This window comes from Trichomycterus rosablanca, chromosome 18, assembly GCF_030014385.1.
Source record: "Trichomycterus rosablanca isolate fTriRos1 chromosome 18, fTriRos1.hap1, whole genome shotgun sequence".
Lineage (NCBI taxonomy): Eukaryota > Metazoa > Chordata > Actinopteri > Siluriformes > Trichomycteridae > Trichomycterus > Trichomycterus rosablanca.
Genome location: NC_086005.1, coordinates 6,243,360 through 6,259,825, shown reverse-complemented (window position 1 = coordinate 6,259,825; position 16,466 = coordinate 6,243,360). Strand labels below are relative to the sequence as shown.

The 16,466-nt window shown below is 39.9% G+C and overlaps 1 protein-coding gene across 2 annotated transcripts; it reads left to right on the top strand.

Annotated features, from left to right (window-relative positions):
• Nucleotides 1–4,366: 4,366 nt before the first annotated feature.
• Nucleotides 4,367–9,090, top strand: LOC134332500 (zinc finger MYM-type protein 1-like). Of its 2 annotated transcripts, XM_063014168.1 has the most exons (3): nt 4,367–4,612; nt 6,022–6,366; nt 6,804–9,090. In XM_063014168.1, the coding sequence occupies exons 2-3, from the start codon at nt 6,024–6,026 to the stop codon at nt 8,963–8,965; spliced, it is 2,505 nt and encodes an 834-aa protein (XP_062870238.1). In that variant the 5' UTR covers nt 4,367–4,612; nt 6,022–6,023; the 3' UTR covers nt 8,966–9,090. The 2 variants fall into 2 exon arrangements, with proteins under 2 accessions (XP_062870238.1, XP_062870239.1); XM_063014169.1 differs by lacking the exon at nt 6,022–6,366 and having other exon boundaries at nt 4,369–4,612.
• The last annotated feature ends 7,376 nt before the right edge of the window (nt 9,091–16,466 follow it).

Here is a 16,466-nt window from a genome sequence, read left to right as displayed (position 1 = left end):
CACCTCCAAATGGCAAGGCTGTTCAGCTATATTCCCCAGACTTAGCCATTCATGTCTGTATGTAGGCACCCAACCGGCCGATCAGATCCGGGGTTGAATCTCAGTTTTACACTCTGACGTTCCTCTTTCACTTGTTACAGTGTTACATGGTGGATTATAATAGAGTTTAATAGAGTTCAATTATTTTTTGTTATTCTACATAAAACCTAGTTTTATCCCATTTTATTTTATTTATACATAAATTTTGATTTGGAATAGATAGCCTGTAGTTTGGAAGTGTGACTTTCAGAGGTGCAGTTTAAGAAGCACTGTCTTAAATTAGGTTTGCATGTGTAAGGGAGATGATCATTTACATGCACTGCCTATCCACTAATTCCCTTAAATGTTTTTGGAATATTCTCTATGTAGTAAAACCGAAAGCGTAGGCTATAACAGTTTAAATATAGGAACGCTGCCCCTTCTTTGGCTTTTTTAATAAGGTTGTATTTTGTTTTATTTGATGCTATACTTGTTTTAAACATTAAAGATTTTTAGAAGACAGCCACACTAGGATCTGCCATGTTTTTTTCATTTCCTAAAAGAGTAGCGAAGCCCATAAAACGTCTATTCCAAAAACTTTACAAGAGATCGGGTGGGAGCAACTCAGAGGCTGGAAAAATAGAATGTTAATATAAACAACTGTCTGTATTTATTTAACTTTATTGTAAAATGCAACTTGCGTTGTCTTTGTCACAATTGTGTGACCTGATGCATCTTCTTAAAACAAAAAGTAACAGTTGACTATTTTTAACAGCAGAAAAGGCTTTGAGTTTTAAAACCTATTGTATTTTTCTTTATTTGCATTTATGTGAACAGATGTAGCTTGACTGCATCCATTAAAAGTAAACAAACTAATGGTCTCATTTCCAGGTCAGTTAAAAACTTATATTATTATTTTACACTAAGAGAGATCTTGTCTGGATGGTCAGCTTTTGCCCAGCACCACCCAGAAAAACTGGGTGCAAGGATGGAATTCAATCTGGACAGGGCACCAGCTCACCACAAGGCATCACCCACTTGTTTACTTAATCAGTTACACCTAAAGGCATTTAAGGTAGTCATTAAACCTTCTGCATGTTTTGTCAGTACCCATTTTCTCTCTGACAGTGGGCAGTGGTAGCTCAGTGGTTAAGGTAGTGGACTAGTAACGTGTGTGTGTGTGTGTGTGTGTGTGTGTGGTTGCACAGTCCAGTGGAGGCGCTGTATGTTAATGTAAGTAGCTATCTCGTTTGTTTAATACACTTTATTGCTTAGTAGGTTTCTAAATTAGATTCTTTTAACTCTGGTTTTTACCTCTTTTTGGGGGGTTGAAGTCTTAATTAATAGGGTCAGACCCCCCCCCCCCCCCCCCCAACAACCCCCTCCATCGTAATTTGAACCTCTCTTAACCCTCAATTTCTTGTCTGTTAAATGCCACATACAGTGTATCACAAAAGTGAGTACACCCCTCACATTTCTGCAAATATTTCATTATATCTTTTCATGGGACAACACTATAGACATGAAACTTGGATATAACTTAGAGTAGTCAGTGTACAGCTTGTATAGCAGTGTAGATTTACTGTTTTCTGAAAATAACTCAACACACAGCCTAAATAGCTGGCAACATAAGTGAGTACACCCCACAGTGAACATGTCCAAATTGTGCCCAAATGTGTCGTTGTCCCTCCCTGGTGTCATGTGTCAAGGTCCCAGGTGTAAATGGGGAGCAGGGCTGTTAAATTTGGTGTTTTGGGTACAATTCTCTCATACTGGCCACTGGATATTCAACATGGCACCTCATGGCAAATAACTCTCTGAGGATGTGAGAAATAGAATTGTTGCTCTCCACAAAGATGGCCTGGGCTATAAGAAGATTGCTAACACCCTGAAACTGAGCTACAGCATGGTGGCCAAGGTCATACAGCGGTTTTCCAGGACAGGTTCCACTCGGAACAGGCTTCGCCAGGGTCGACCAAAGAAGTTGAGTCCACGTGTTCGGCGTCATATCCAGAGGTTGGCTTTAAAAAATAGACACATGAGTGCTGTCAGCATTGCTGCAGAGGTTGAAGACGTGGGAGGTCAGCCTGTCAGTGCTCAGACCATACGCCGCACACTGCATCAACTCGGTCTGCATGGTCGTCATCCCAGAAGGAAGCTGACGCACAAGAAAGCCAGCAAACAGTTTGCTGAAGACAAGCAGTCCAAGAACATGGATTACTGGAATGCCCTGTGGTCTGACGAGACCAAGATAAACTTGTTTGGCTCAGATAGTGTCCAGCATGTGTGGCGGCGCCCTGGTGAGAAGTACCAAGACAACTGTATCTTGCCTACAGTCAAGCATGGTGGTGGTAGCATCATGGTCTTGGGCTGCATGAGTGTTGCTGGCACTGGGGAGCTGCAGTTCATTGAGGGAAACATGAATTCCAACATGTACTGTGACATTCTGAAACAGAGCATGATCCCCTCCCTTCGAAAACTGGGCTTAATGGCAGTTTTCCAACAGGATAACGACCCCAAACATAACCTCCAAGATGACAACTGCCTTGCTGAGGAAGCTGAAGGTAAAGGTGATGGACTAAACCCAATTGAGCACCTGTGGCACATCCTCAAGTGGAAGGTGGAGGAGTTCAAGGTGTCTAACATCCACCAGCTCCGTGATGTCATCATGGAGGAGTGGAAGAGGATTCCAGTAGCAACCTGTGCAGCTCTGGTGAATTCCATGCCCAGGAGGGTTAAGGCAGTGCTGGATAATAATGGTGGTCACACAAAATATTGACACTTTGGGCACAATTTGGACATGTTCACTGTGGGGTGTACTCACTTATGTTGCCAGCCATTTAGACATTAATGGCTGTGTGTTGAGTTATTTTCAGAAGACAGTAAATCTACACTGCTATACAAGTTGTACACTGACTACTCTAAGTTATATCCAAGTTTTATTTCTATAGTGTCGTCCCATGAAAAGATATAATAAAATATTTGCAGAAATGTGAGGGGTGTACTCACTTTTGTGATACACTGTATGTGTGTTCTGAATACCTCCTCTGGTCAGCGCTGCATTTTGAAGCGCTCGCCAGCAGATGGCAGTGTTGACCCTATAAACTCAACATTAAAACAAACTGAACACCAGTACACTTGCAGTGCATGAAATCAAGACCTTTATTTAATGTCAAACCAAGACCGTTTCTGAATTAGATTCTGTCAGCTTTTGTTTTTACCTCTTTTTGGGGGGTCGGTGGTCCGTGTACCTTTGTACCTTTGGTCATTCGTATTTTGTTTTTTGTTTCAAAAACTAATATTGAAAAACAGGAAAACGGGGCGTTATTCGTTTTCCGTTTCAAGATCAAAAATCAAATAACAAACAAGCAGAAATTAAAAAAACAGATTGTATTTTAATCCGAAATCAACATTTCTTATCAGTTCAACCAGAAATAAACACACAAGCACGTGCACTCTGCAGTAAACAAGGAGCAACAACAATCAAATATATTTCAAAAAGTTATTTGGTTAGTTTTTGGTTAAAGCTATTTCTTAAAAGTGCATGAAGCAGAATGCTGATTAAAATGCATTAAATGCTATAACACAGTGACGTGTACAATAAGTTATGCCTGTATTACAGAATTGAGTTCTATACGGTAAAAAAAAAAAGTGGATGTAAATGTTGTGATGACGGTGATGTAAAATAATTCAAAGTTCAAACATTTGAGTGGGGGTTTAACGAGAAAGCTACTTTTAATGTCACACAGTGCAAAACAACATAAGCACAGCCGGAGACGGTCATTTCTGATATCTTCCCTACACACTTGCTCCCTATGCCCTAGCATAGTACACTTAACGAGGGCCAGACAATATATTTGTAATTCACATTATATGACAGGTGAGACGTTAGAAAACAACATTCTTTTTCCTTAGAATAGCGAATAGTAGAAAAATAGTTCTTGTGTGAATTACAAGGGCAGGAAAAACTACGGCATACACAAAGTCAGAACAGGGGACGCGGCGTCACATTATGACTTTTTGCTCTGTCTTCTCAACACTTGTGCTTGATTTACACTGTTACACGCATGCGCGTGCTTGTGTTTATTTCCGGTTAAACTGATAAAAATTCGGAAAATTAAAATACAATCCGTTTTTCAATTTCTGTTTGTTTGTTATTTGATTTTTGATCTTAAAACGAATAACGCCCCGTTTTCTTGTTTTTCAACTTTGGGAAAGTTACACCGACCGGGGGTCCAAGTCTTAATTAAAAGGTTCAGACCCCCCAAAAACCCCTCCATCGTAATTCGACCCACGTTTTACCCTCAATTTCTCGTCTGTTAAATGCCGCATATGCATGGGCGGATCTACCGGGGTGGCATAGGGTGGCACATGCCACCCTAAAAGAAAGCCTTGCCACCCCTGCTGCCACCCCAGTTGGCAGCAACGAATTAAAAGAAAAGTTATGGCCAATTTGACATTTACGAGCGCGAATCTCCAATGTCCGACTGCAGTGAACGCTGCACGAGATAACGTCAGAGAGGCGCGGTGCGTCAGATTGGCGCGAAGCGAGGGAGCCAGGAGTCGCGAGGAAAGGAGACACGGGAGGAAAGAGGTAAAAACTGAGTAACTGTCTATCAAGAAATTAAATTATAATTAAAGCACAGTGCTAGTATAGTTGCGATGCTGATTTTGAGATGATAAAAATCAGGTTGAAGAACGTTATTTCGCTAACTATACACAGACATCCCAAGTTGCAAAAACTAATTTCAGTGAGGTACCCCCGGACCTCGACCCCGACCCCCCAAGCCCCCCAAAAAAAAGCTAAAAAAGCCTCTGCACACATGAAAGTATATGGGTGATAACAGAACTTTTAGGAGCTGCTAACTGAGCTACTAAGCTAACTGTTCGCGTCACAAACACATTAATGTGTACTGTAGTGCACTAGATTGTGTGAAAGATAATAGATTTATGTTCCCTACATAGTGCACTAGATTGTATAGCAGATCACGGATTTATGTTCCCTACATAGTGCACTAGATAGTGTATTAGATAACGCATTCATGTTCACTACATAGTGCACTAGAAAGTATAACTAGATAATGATTTGTGTTCCTTACATAGTGCACTAGATAGTGTATTACATAATTAATTATGTTCCCTACATAGTGCACTAGATTGTATATCAGATAGCGGATTTATGTTCCCTACTTAGTGCACTAGACAGTATATTAGACAATTGATTTATGTTCCCTACACAGTGCGCTAGATTGTGTATTATAAAACGGATAGTTCCGGTCCTAAAATCTGATTGGCTGAGCCGCGCTCTAAGCCGTTGTAAAATCCCCGATAAACGCACACCTAGGACCACCTTACATCATTCCATATTAATACGCCACTGAATAGAAAAAGTTAATGTTATTTTCGCCCTCATGTTGCCTAGCAACACTGTTAATCGAACTATTTTGCGTCGCGGAAGAATGCTTTATTGTAAGTTTATACACAATAAATACATTTATGAATTAAACATTGTTGTATTTATTGTATTTTATGTTGACCGCCGTTTTATAAAAGCAATAAGCCACTCGAGACCGTGCGTTACTGCTATGATTTTAGCACGGGAAAGAAGTTTTAGGCACTCTGCTTCGCGTCGTGCCAAAACGTCATCCCCGTGCTAAAATCACAGTAACGCACGGCCTCTCGTGGCTTATTGCTTTATCAGATAACGGATTTAATACGCGATCGGGGAAAAAAGTTTGTCGCCTGCATGCACGTGTGTGTTTGTGTGTGCGTGCTCTTGGCCGCTCGTTCTGGATTCCGGGAGATTTTATCTGACTTGCGGGCATCAGGGAGCCGCTATGTATATACGGGAGACTCCCGGAACTTCCAGGAGACTTGGGATGTCTGTTAACATGTAATGTTAGCTAGGTCTGACGTTAGTTCTGTGTAAAGTAGGCTATAAAAGCTAATATTGATTCAACGTCTGTCAAGGAAAACATTGTAAAGTTACTTTGAATCTTACAGAAATGAAGAGGAAGGGTAGCATACATAGTTTTTTCTCACCAAAGAGAGAGGTGACCGAAATAGAAAATGAACAACTGAGCAAGGTAAACAGTAAAGATGAGGTGGAAGGAGAGAGAGAAGAGAAGGATAAGGTGGAAGGAGAGAGAGGAGGGCAACAGAAACGTGACAGAGATAGAATAGGCCAAGGCAACCAGGGACAGGAGGAGGTAGGAGAACACCATAGCGGTGAAGATATGGAGGAGGGAGAAAGCGAGAGACAAGATAACACACAGGGCTCAGACAGTGAAAGGGAAAGGAGAGTGCCTGAGCCATCACCAACGATCTCCAGTCGAGTTGGTCCACATGGTATGGAAATTGTTGCTGCATAGTTTACTAAGTTACATATGAATAAGAACAACAAATGACAAAAACGGACATTTTGCTGTAAGGTGTATTTAAGAGACATTGCTTAGACTTCTTCAAATAAATATAAATATTCATGTTTGCTTAAATATGAATAATTGGGGAAACTTGTAAGTGTGAAAGTGTGATGAGATGGGGACAGAGTTTTAATATTTTGTGTACAATGTATTTTAGATCTATTGCTAAGGTTAAATTCCAAAATTACACAAATAAACCTAAAAATACTCTCCAGGCAAAAATGTTAGTGTGTGCTAACACAGTCTGATAGTTATAACTAATCAATGACAGTTCCAAATTGATTATGTTTTTACTAGTTGTTATATTGTATTATTAGTTCAGATGTAATGCAGTTTGAATCTTTCCTCCCCTCCATCTTCTAGACGTATCCAAGTCCAGGTGTGAGGTGCCAGTGCAGCCAATGCGAGAGAGTTTCCCTAAGACCCTTCAGGGAGGAGCCAGGAGAAGCTTCCGTAGCGACTGGTACAAATCTCATCCCTGGTTAGAATACTCGCAATCCAAAGATGCAGCTTACTGTTTTGCTTGTAGGCATTTTTCCCTCCCCGATGCTCCAAGGACTGTTTTCACCTCATTCGAGGGTTATCGTAACTGGAAAAAGGCTACAATGAAAGACAGTGGTTTCTGTTCTCATGCCAGATCTGAAGGCCATGTAAATGCAATGTTTGCATGGACAGAGAACAAGAAAATTATGGATAAAAATACCTCAATGTTTGGACTAATGGATGAGCAAAAAAAGAAGCAGGTGGCTGAAAATCAATACTACATTAAAACATTAGCTGAAATTTTAGTTCTAACAGCCACAGAAAACATAGCACAGCGGGGTCACAGGGAGTCTCTCGACTCAGAAAAAAAGGGTGTTTTTCTGTCTATGTTAGACTTGCTGGGTAACCATAACCCCATCATTAAAAAAAGACTTGAACAACAAGTTAAAAATGCAAAATACACCAGTAAAACAATACAGAATGAAATACTTGAGTGCTTGGCTGCAATGGTCAAAGAGGAAATCATCCAGGAAGTTAAAACGAGCAAGCAGTTTTCAGTTATTGTTGATGAAACTAAAGATGTTAAGAAAAAAGAGCAAATATCATTTGTTCTGAGATATTTTTACAACGGTGTGGTTCATGAGAGTTTTCTGGAGTTTGAAGTGGCAGAACACCTGGATGCTGCCAGCTTAAGTGACAAGATTATATGCTTCCTTGAGAAGCATGGGCTGGAGTACAAGAAAAACCTTGTAGGCCAGGGCTATGATGGCGCGGCAGTGATGCGCGGGGCACATGCAGGTGTTCAAGCAAAAATAAAAGAAGTAGCCAAACATGCCTTCTATGTTCACTGTAGTGCACACTGCTTGAACTTAGTTATAGTAGACGCTGTAAAAAGTGTGGCAGATGCAGGAAACTTCTTCTCATTATTGGAACGACTGTATGTATTCATGTCTGGGTCTTATGTACATAACAAATGGCTGGAAGTGCAGCGGGAGATGTTTGATGGTGCACCAAGGGAACTCCAACAGCTAAGTGATACACGTTGGGCCTGTAGGCACATAGCATGTCGCAATGTTATGGACAGGTTGCCTGCAATAGTACAGGTGCTTGAAGAGATCGCATCTGAGAACCATCCACAAAGAGCTGTTGAAGCAAGAGGGATATTGGCTCAAATTGATCTGAATTTTGCTGGATCTCTTGTTCTGTTCAAAAAGGTCCTGAGTGACTCCAAATTTTTATCAGACATGCTCCAGTCTAAAACAGTGGACTATGCCAAGGCTGTTGAACTTATTGAAGCACTTAAAGAGACACTGATCCAGTACCGTAGTCAAGCGTCTTTTGAGGAAATGTGGAGTGAAACACTAGATTTATGTCAGCGAAGTAACATTGATACAACTCAGCGAAAACCAAAGAGGCCAAGACAGACAGCAAAGGTGCTTCAGGATACTGTCATCCACTCCACCTTGGGACAGCATGTAGTTCCAGATAGCAAACACACCTTTTGTGTCTCTGTGTACTATCCAGTTCTGGATAACATGATTGGAGAAATAGGAAGAAGATTTTCTAACACAAATTGTCAAATTATGCAGGGTGTCCAGGCACTAAATCCGTCAAGTCCAACTTTTTTGAGGGAGGAGGCTGTTCTGTTATTGGCTGAAGCTTATGATTCAAATATTGAGGATCTCAAACACGAGTTACATCAGACAAAAAGAGTACTAGACAGAAAAAAGGGGGAAAAGGAGAGTCCTACCACTTTAATGGAGTTCACTCAGTTTTTGGACCCATACCAGGATGTTTTTTATGAGTTGTTCAGGTTGTGTAAAATAGCAGTTGTTTTACCTGTGAGCAGTGCATCCTGTGAACGAAGTTTTTCATCTCTCAGGCTCATAAAGACTTATTTGCGGTCTACTATGACAGAAAAGAGACTATCAAGTTTGGCTGTACTCAGCATTGAATCAAAACGCACAAAAGCATTAGACCTAGATAAATTTGTTAAGCGTTTTGCTGAGCAAAATGGAAATCGCCGCATTCAGCTGTTATAGTGTTGTTGTTATTGTTGTTGTTTTTAATGTCTCTTTCGTATATACAGTATAAATCTGTTCAAGCTACTAAGGGACAAATGGGGAGAATGTGTGTTTCGAGTAAAAAATAAAAGCAATGTCCAGTACCTTGTTTGAGTGCCATGACCCATTTATTTCCACAGTGTATTTATGCTCACCTTAGTACAGCTCAGTCCATAGATCTTCATGGGTACGTTTTTCTTTGGATAGTTTCTTCTTGTACAAATGCTGGCTGCAACGCTGCCACTCTGACCCTTTTGAAGTGTGTACATACTATTTCTCATCAAACTGTGATTAAATTCAGTATAAATACGTCTGCCATATGTTGCCACCCCTCAAAAATTCCTGCCCCCCTCTCGCCACCCCATGAATATTTTTCTAGATCCGCCCCTGCGCATATGTATTTTCTGAATACCTCCTCTGGTCGGCGCTGCAGTTTTAAGCGCTCGCCGGCAGACGGCAGTGTTGGTCCTATAAACTCAACATTAAAACAACCTGAACATCAGTAAACGTGCAGCACATTAAATTAAGACCTTTATTTAATATCAAACCAGGACCGCAGCCATGAATTAAACACTGGGGCAGGAGGTTCCTGCCATTCTAAACATTCCTGCAGTTTCAACAAGTGATGGGAACACTGACTGATCCTAACAATTCGCACAGCAAGTGAGTGGAATATGTTTCTTTATCATTTTATATGGGTATACATGGGGCATTTTGAGCATATCTGAGTACTGAGGGATGTGTCTTTCTATATTTTGTGATCACGGCCTTGAATCACACGTTAAATTAGTGTATTTATGTAGATAAATCAATCTATTACATGTTGTATAATGTCATATAAATTGATGTCAAAACAACTTTTATATACACACACTAATGTCTCTCGTGTACTACAAAACTTTTTTTCCAGTATGATTATGATTTTTACCATGTTAATGAAGGCACCATGCCACAAAGCTTAAGTAATCTCAAATAAAACAACACAATACATTCAGCATACTTATTTGCCTCCCCAGTCAGCAGAACTAAATCCAATACATTAACTGTGGAATATGGTAGAACAGGAAATTCCAAACGTCTGACTTGTATCCTGAAGTGAATAAGTTGATTTGGTAAACGTGCACAAAATGTTTTATTATTATTAAACAAATGGCAGGCTGGGCGGCTACATGAACAATGATTGGCTGTTGTTCGTACAGGGTGGGAGCCGAAGCCGGGACCTCATAACTGATACAATTACGACCTCTGCTGGCTGATGGATGGCGCCTGCACAATGTCGAGGATTAATGCGTTGATCAGGGTGTGGCTCTCTGTACACAAAGCTGATCCGCATTTGAACTCGCCTCATGTAGGTGAAAAGATGCAGTCGGCTACTGCACGTGTCGGAGGGGGCGATCGGAGTGGAGATCAGCATCAGTAGAGAGGAAGCATAATGCAATTGGGTAATTGGATATGACTAGATTAGGAGGAAAAATGCTATATACAGTGTATCACAAAAGTGAGTACACCCCTCACATTTCTGCAGATATTTAAGTATATCTTTTCATGGGACAACACTGACAAAATGACACTTTGACACAATGAAAAGTAGTCTGTGTGCAGCTTATATAACAGTGTAAATTTATTCTTCCCTCAAAATAACTCAATATACAGCCATTAATGTCTAAACCACCGGCAACAAAAGTGAGTACACCCCTTAGTGAAAGTTCCTGAAGTGTCAATATTTTGTGTGGCCACCATTATTTCCCAGAACTGCCTTAACTCTCCTGGGCATGGAGTTTACCAGAGCTTCACAGGTTGCCACTGGAATGCTTTTCCACTCCTCCATGACGACATCACGGAGCTGGCGGATATTCGAGACTTTGCGCTCCTCCACCTTCCGCTTGAGGATGCCCCAAAGATGTTCTATTGGGTTTAGGTCTGGAGACATGCTTGGCCAGTCCATCACCTTTACCCTCAGCCTCTTCAATAAAGCAGTGGTCGTCTTAGAGGTGTGTTTGGGGTCATTATCATGCTGGAACACTGCCCTGCGACCCAGTTTCCGGAGGGAGGGGATCATGCTCTGCTTCAGTATTTCACAGTACATATTGGAGTTCATGTGTCCCTCAATGAAATGTAACTCCCCAACACCTGCTGCACTCATGCAGCCCCAGACCATGGCATTCCCACCACCATGCTTGACTGTAGGCATGACACACTTATCTTTGTACTCCTCAACTGATTGCCGCCACACATGCTTGAGACCATCTGAACCAAACAAATTAATCTTGGTCTCATCAGACCATAGGACATGGTTCCAGTAATCCATGTCCTTTGTTGACATGTCTTCAGCAAACTGTTTGCGGGCTTTCTTGTGTAGAGACTTCAGAAGAGGCTTCCTTCTGGGGTGACAGCCATGCAGACCAATTTGATGTAGTGTGCGGCGTATGGTCTGAGCACTGACAGGCTGACCCCCCACCTTTTCAATCTCTGCAGCAATGCTGACAGCACTCCTGCGCCTATCTTTCAAAGACAGCAGTTGGATGTGACGCTGAGCACGTGCACTCAGCTTCTTTGGACGACCAACGCGAGGTCTGTTCTGAGTGGACCCTGCTCTTTTAAAACGCTGAATGATCTTGGCCACTGTGCTGCAGCTCAGTTTCAGGGTGTTGGCAATCTTCTTGTAGCCTTGGCCATCTTCATGTAGCGCAACAATTCGTCTTTTAAGATCCTCAGAGAGTTCTTTGCCATGAGGTGCCATGTTGGAACTTTCAGTGACCAGTATGAGAGAGTGTGAGAGCTGTACTACTAAATTAAACACACCTGCTCCCTATGCACACCTGAGACCTAGTAACACTAACAAATCACATGACATTTTGGAGGGAAAATGACAAGCAGTGCTCAATTTGGACATTTAGGGGTGTAGTCTCTTAGGGGTGTACTCACTTTTGTTGCCGGTGGTTTAGACATTAATGGCTGTATATTGAGTTATTTTGAGGGAAGAATAAATTTACACTGTTATATAAGCTGCACACAGACTACTTTTCATTGTGTCAAAGTGTCATTTTGTCAGTGTTGTCCCATGAAAAGATATACTTAAATATCTGCAGAAATGTGAGGGGTGTACTCACTTTTGTGATACACTGTATATTGTTAAAATGTGTTAACAAGGTCTTTAAGTCTTAATTTGCTGCTATTTTTAATTAATGCCATGTTGTTACTAACAATACTATAACACTTATATAATAACTACTAAATCTTGTAGAATCTTCTAATAGTTTTATACTTTTAAAGAAGACCAGGGCTTGGTGAAATAGTTTTAGAGTTTTTTTACAATGCCCTTGGTTAAATGTTTGACTCACTGACTGTATCTTTGATGGCTACCCACCAGCTAAAACTGAACTTGGATGCAATGGATTTGCATCCTGTCCTGTATCTTCCTGCCCTGCTTCCAGTGTTTCCTGGTGGACCCAGACCCGCCACAACCCTGAGCAGTATAAATCGTTTGATAAGCTTTTTTATTTACAGTAACTGTGTAGCAGAAGTAAAAAAGCTGCCGGTCTCTGAGTCTCTGTGTATTTCCTGCAGGTTAAACAGCAGAAGGCAGTAACAGTTACATGCGTAGGAGAAACTGCATCACTACTTTCTTTTTCCATCCAGTCTGAAAAAAAAGTAGCACTTGTTCTGTAAACAGTGTTTTTACTGGTAGATTTACTAATATAAGTATGAAAAAATGTTTTTTGACAGGAAACAAGTATTTATTCATTTTTTCCAACTCAACTACTATAACTATAAATATCATTATAAATAGGAACAACATCAGTATGTATGTAGGAAGCAAAAAGTATTTAAGCAAACATATAGTTACAAAAAAACACATAAAACTAAACTCATAATGAAAAAAAACTGAAAATGAAACAACCACTAACAATGCTAATAGAAATATTGTTGAAGAAATGTTCCTTTCAATTAAATACCTAAATATATTTTTGTTCACACTAGGATTACAAGCATTTTCTGTGGAGACATGCATACATACAGCTAACCAGTGAACTGTAAAATTAAAACTTTAAATATCCAGTACAATAATAGATTATGTAATATAACCTTTGACCAATGTTTTTAAACAAGTAAGCAGAATGAACTGTGTGAGTGGGAGGTACTTAAAAATAACACATTTGTGTTAAAGAGGAAGTGAACTTGCATACTGTAAACTGCTGAGTTTAGGAATGCACGCTCATCCTCCATCAGATGGTCTCAATGGGTAAGCCCACCCACCGTTCCTTATTCTTACTGCAGCCCAGAATTCTGCAGGTCGGTTTTGATTGGTAAACTGGTTTTAGTTATGGATCATATGTATGAAATGTGTATGGGCTGTGTTTTTGTTTGTTTGTTTGTTGTTTTTGTGTTTATGCCTACTGCTCTTATATTGACTTCAAAGGATGTGAATTGGAAAATGAACAAGAGAACAAGCATGATCAGAATTGAATGCATGCTTGTTATCCAGCATGAAACATTTAAATATCTCTGCTGTATTTGTTTTCTAGAAAGAACTATGAGCTATGCCTAAAGGAGCATTGTTGGTTTGGTTTAGCTTTTCTGCCCTAAGGCCTGGTAATTTTTCAATCATTAATAGAACAATGAACTCAAAATGACTCAAGAATTAGGTTTGTGATGATGATTCCTCTCACCTGCTCTTGTTAGGGTTTGTTACAGCACATTAGTCATCCACATATTTGATTTGGCAAAGTTTTTATGCTGGATGCCCTTCTTGATGCAACCCTTCTATCTATTTAGGCCAGGTATTGGTTCTAAGGGTGCACTGATGTGACCCCCTAATGACTAGGTTCACGTAATACCATGCTCCTTTTTGTATGTGTGAGCTAAGGCCAGGATTCAAACCCTGACTACTCAGGCACTGCTGTTACCTTCATATGCTAATGCACAGTTTCTTTATATATGAAGAACTTGAAAGTATTACAAATGGAATTTTGCATGTGAAAATATATCTCAGTATCTCGGTAGATCATTTCTTGGTAACATCTCCTTTGGCAGATAACACAGCTTCACAAATACATATATTTTTTGGTTTAAGAAGTTCCTTTTTTTACTTACTCTTACTTGCACAAAACCTCTAGTTGTGAGATCTTGTATCATCTTGCATGCACAGCATGTTTAGGATCTACACACAGATGTTTCATTATATTCAGTGGAGTCAGGGACTGTAAGGGCACATGCAAAAGTCTGCATTTCCTAAAGTATTTTATAGTAAGTAATAAGGTATGTGTTGGATCATTGTCCTGTTGTAGAGGTCTGCCTCTTCTTAGGTTTTGTTTTTTGACTGCCTGTGTTGGATTTGCTTTTATAATTTGCTTATATTGAGTGAAATCCATCCTTTTATCTACCCATGCTATGTTTCTTGTGACACTGGCTACCACACAACCCTAGTATAAGTATAATATATCCACCCCCATGTTTTGGGTAGTGTGGCCAAAGAGTTTCTTTTTCAGATCATCACTTTACAGCAGTTGTTTCCAAAATAACAACAATTTGTTTAGAAATAGTGATGATTTTTCTATGCAGATCATGTTCTAGCATAGCCCTGCATTTTTCTGTTTTGTAAGCATCATTTAAGATGTTGCTTGATCAGTTGCTTAAAGCAAGGCACACACAATACCTACCAACCCTCACAATGGACTGTCAACCTCTGCCTTAAGCGCTACATTCATGCTGGCTAAGAAGGACAAGCAAACGGCCCTACAACATGTTTAAAGCCAACAGGGTTTTTTTCTTTACCAGCCAGTGAAATATTCCTGCATAATAATACACACAGGGGAATATGTCAGACTAAAGTATGTTTTCTACCATTCATGCAAGGAGCTTGGACCACATGGTAATTGAGTGTTAGCATAATATTTAATCTAGTCAGATAATCTACACTATTAACTTATATATTATATTATCTCACATACAGCCAAAAGTCAAAAAGTTTATATACTCTTGTCATGGCAGTCTTGGGATTTTAATGAGTTTAACTGAGTGAATCCACAACCTATTCTTTCACTAGTAAACTGAATAAAAATAACCCAGTTTTGAAAACATTGTTTGAGTCACTATCCTGGAGGAACACCCAGTTGCACTATGATTTAGGGATTCTGTGGTAATATTCTTTATTATTTATACTACTTTATGCATAGCACCAATGTATTAGCAATTACACAGAGTATAGTATGTTATCACATTATGATTATTATCATGTTGTTTGACAGTAGGGAGTTTTTTACCTCCAGGAGGCTTATTAGCAAAAAAAATGGTTCCTAATAGTGACGTGAAGCTCCGTGACTGCACACAATAACAGCTCAAGTATCTACAGCTTTGGTATGGTAGAACTGTTTTGTAGTTCTTAAAAACATCTGACTGTCTTGACAAATTGTACTTTGACTTTTTGATCATTTGGTCAGAAGACACAAGTTTCCCTCCCACACCGAGTAAAGAAGATGTTTAGAAAAGCTAGTATTTCTGCAAAGTCACAGTTTAAATATTGACAGGATATTGTGGTTACATAAAATGCCATTTACAAGTCAAAACAGTATTTGAAAGACATGCCAGAGAAAGCTTTGTTTTCTTTTTTCATTTAATCTTAACTGTTACTTGAGTCTGCTTCTGTAGAGGCTCCTGGTTTGCAAAAAATATGGTTCTACAGCCCCCACCCCCCACCACCACCACCACCACCACTCATGCAGACAATTGACTGAACCAGTCACAGAGATCACAATTAGCAGCATTACATTTACATTTTTATCATTTAGCAGATGCCTTTATCTGAAGCGGCTTACAGTCTGAGCAATAGAGGGTTAAGGGCCTTGCTCAAGGGCCCAACAGCAGCAATCTGGCAGTGGTGGGGCTTTAACCAGCAACCTTCTGAAAATGGGGTCCAGAAGAGAGGACTTAGGAATCTGAAGGATCTGCTGTAGGCAGTGCTCTCAGATTCCTTCTTTAGCCTTATCAACTCTTTCCTTTCCTTTATATTATCTTAGAATAACTTGAATAAATAGACTAGACTTTTTATATTGGAATCATAAGACGTTTTTCTTAGTTTTCTTTACCAAGAGCGCCAATAATTGTAGATCTGTTTTTATAGCCTGGTCTGTAAACAATTAGAAAAAATTGTTATGAAATAAACAGAATGTTTGTCTCTTTGGTGGCATAGTTTTTATTATTGAAGCAGGAATCCAGGTTATTACAAATGGTTCTCAAACTTTTCTTCTGTATAGCAATTGTGTTTGGGTTGTAAATGTTCTGAGTAAATGACTTTTACCTTTTCTTCATCTTCCATTTAGTATTTGCTGTTTGATCAGCTACACTTGGTTTGCATTTGAGCAAAGGGAAGTGAGAGGCAGCATTTATTCTGCTCCTATTTAGGGGAATACCACTATAGACAGGAAAATGACCGTATATGGACAACCACCAAAGGGTACTATGAAAATAAAATTCACTAGAA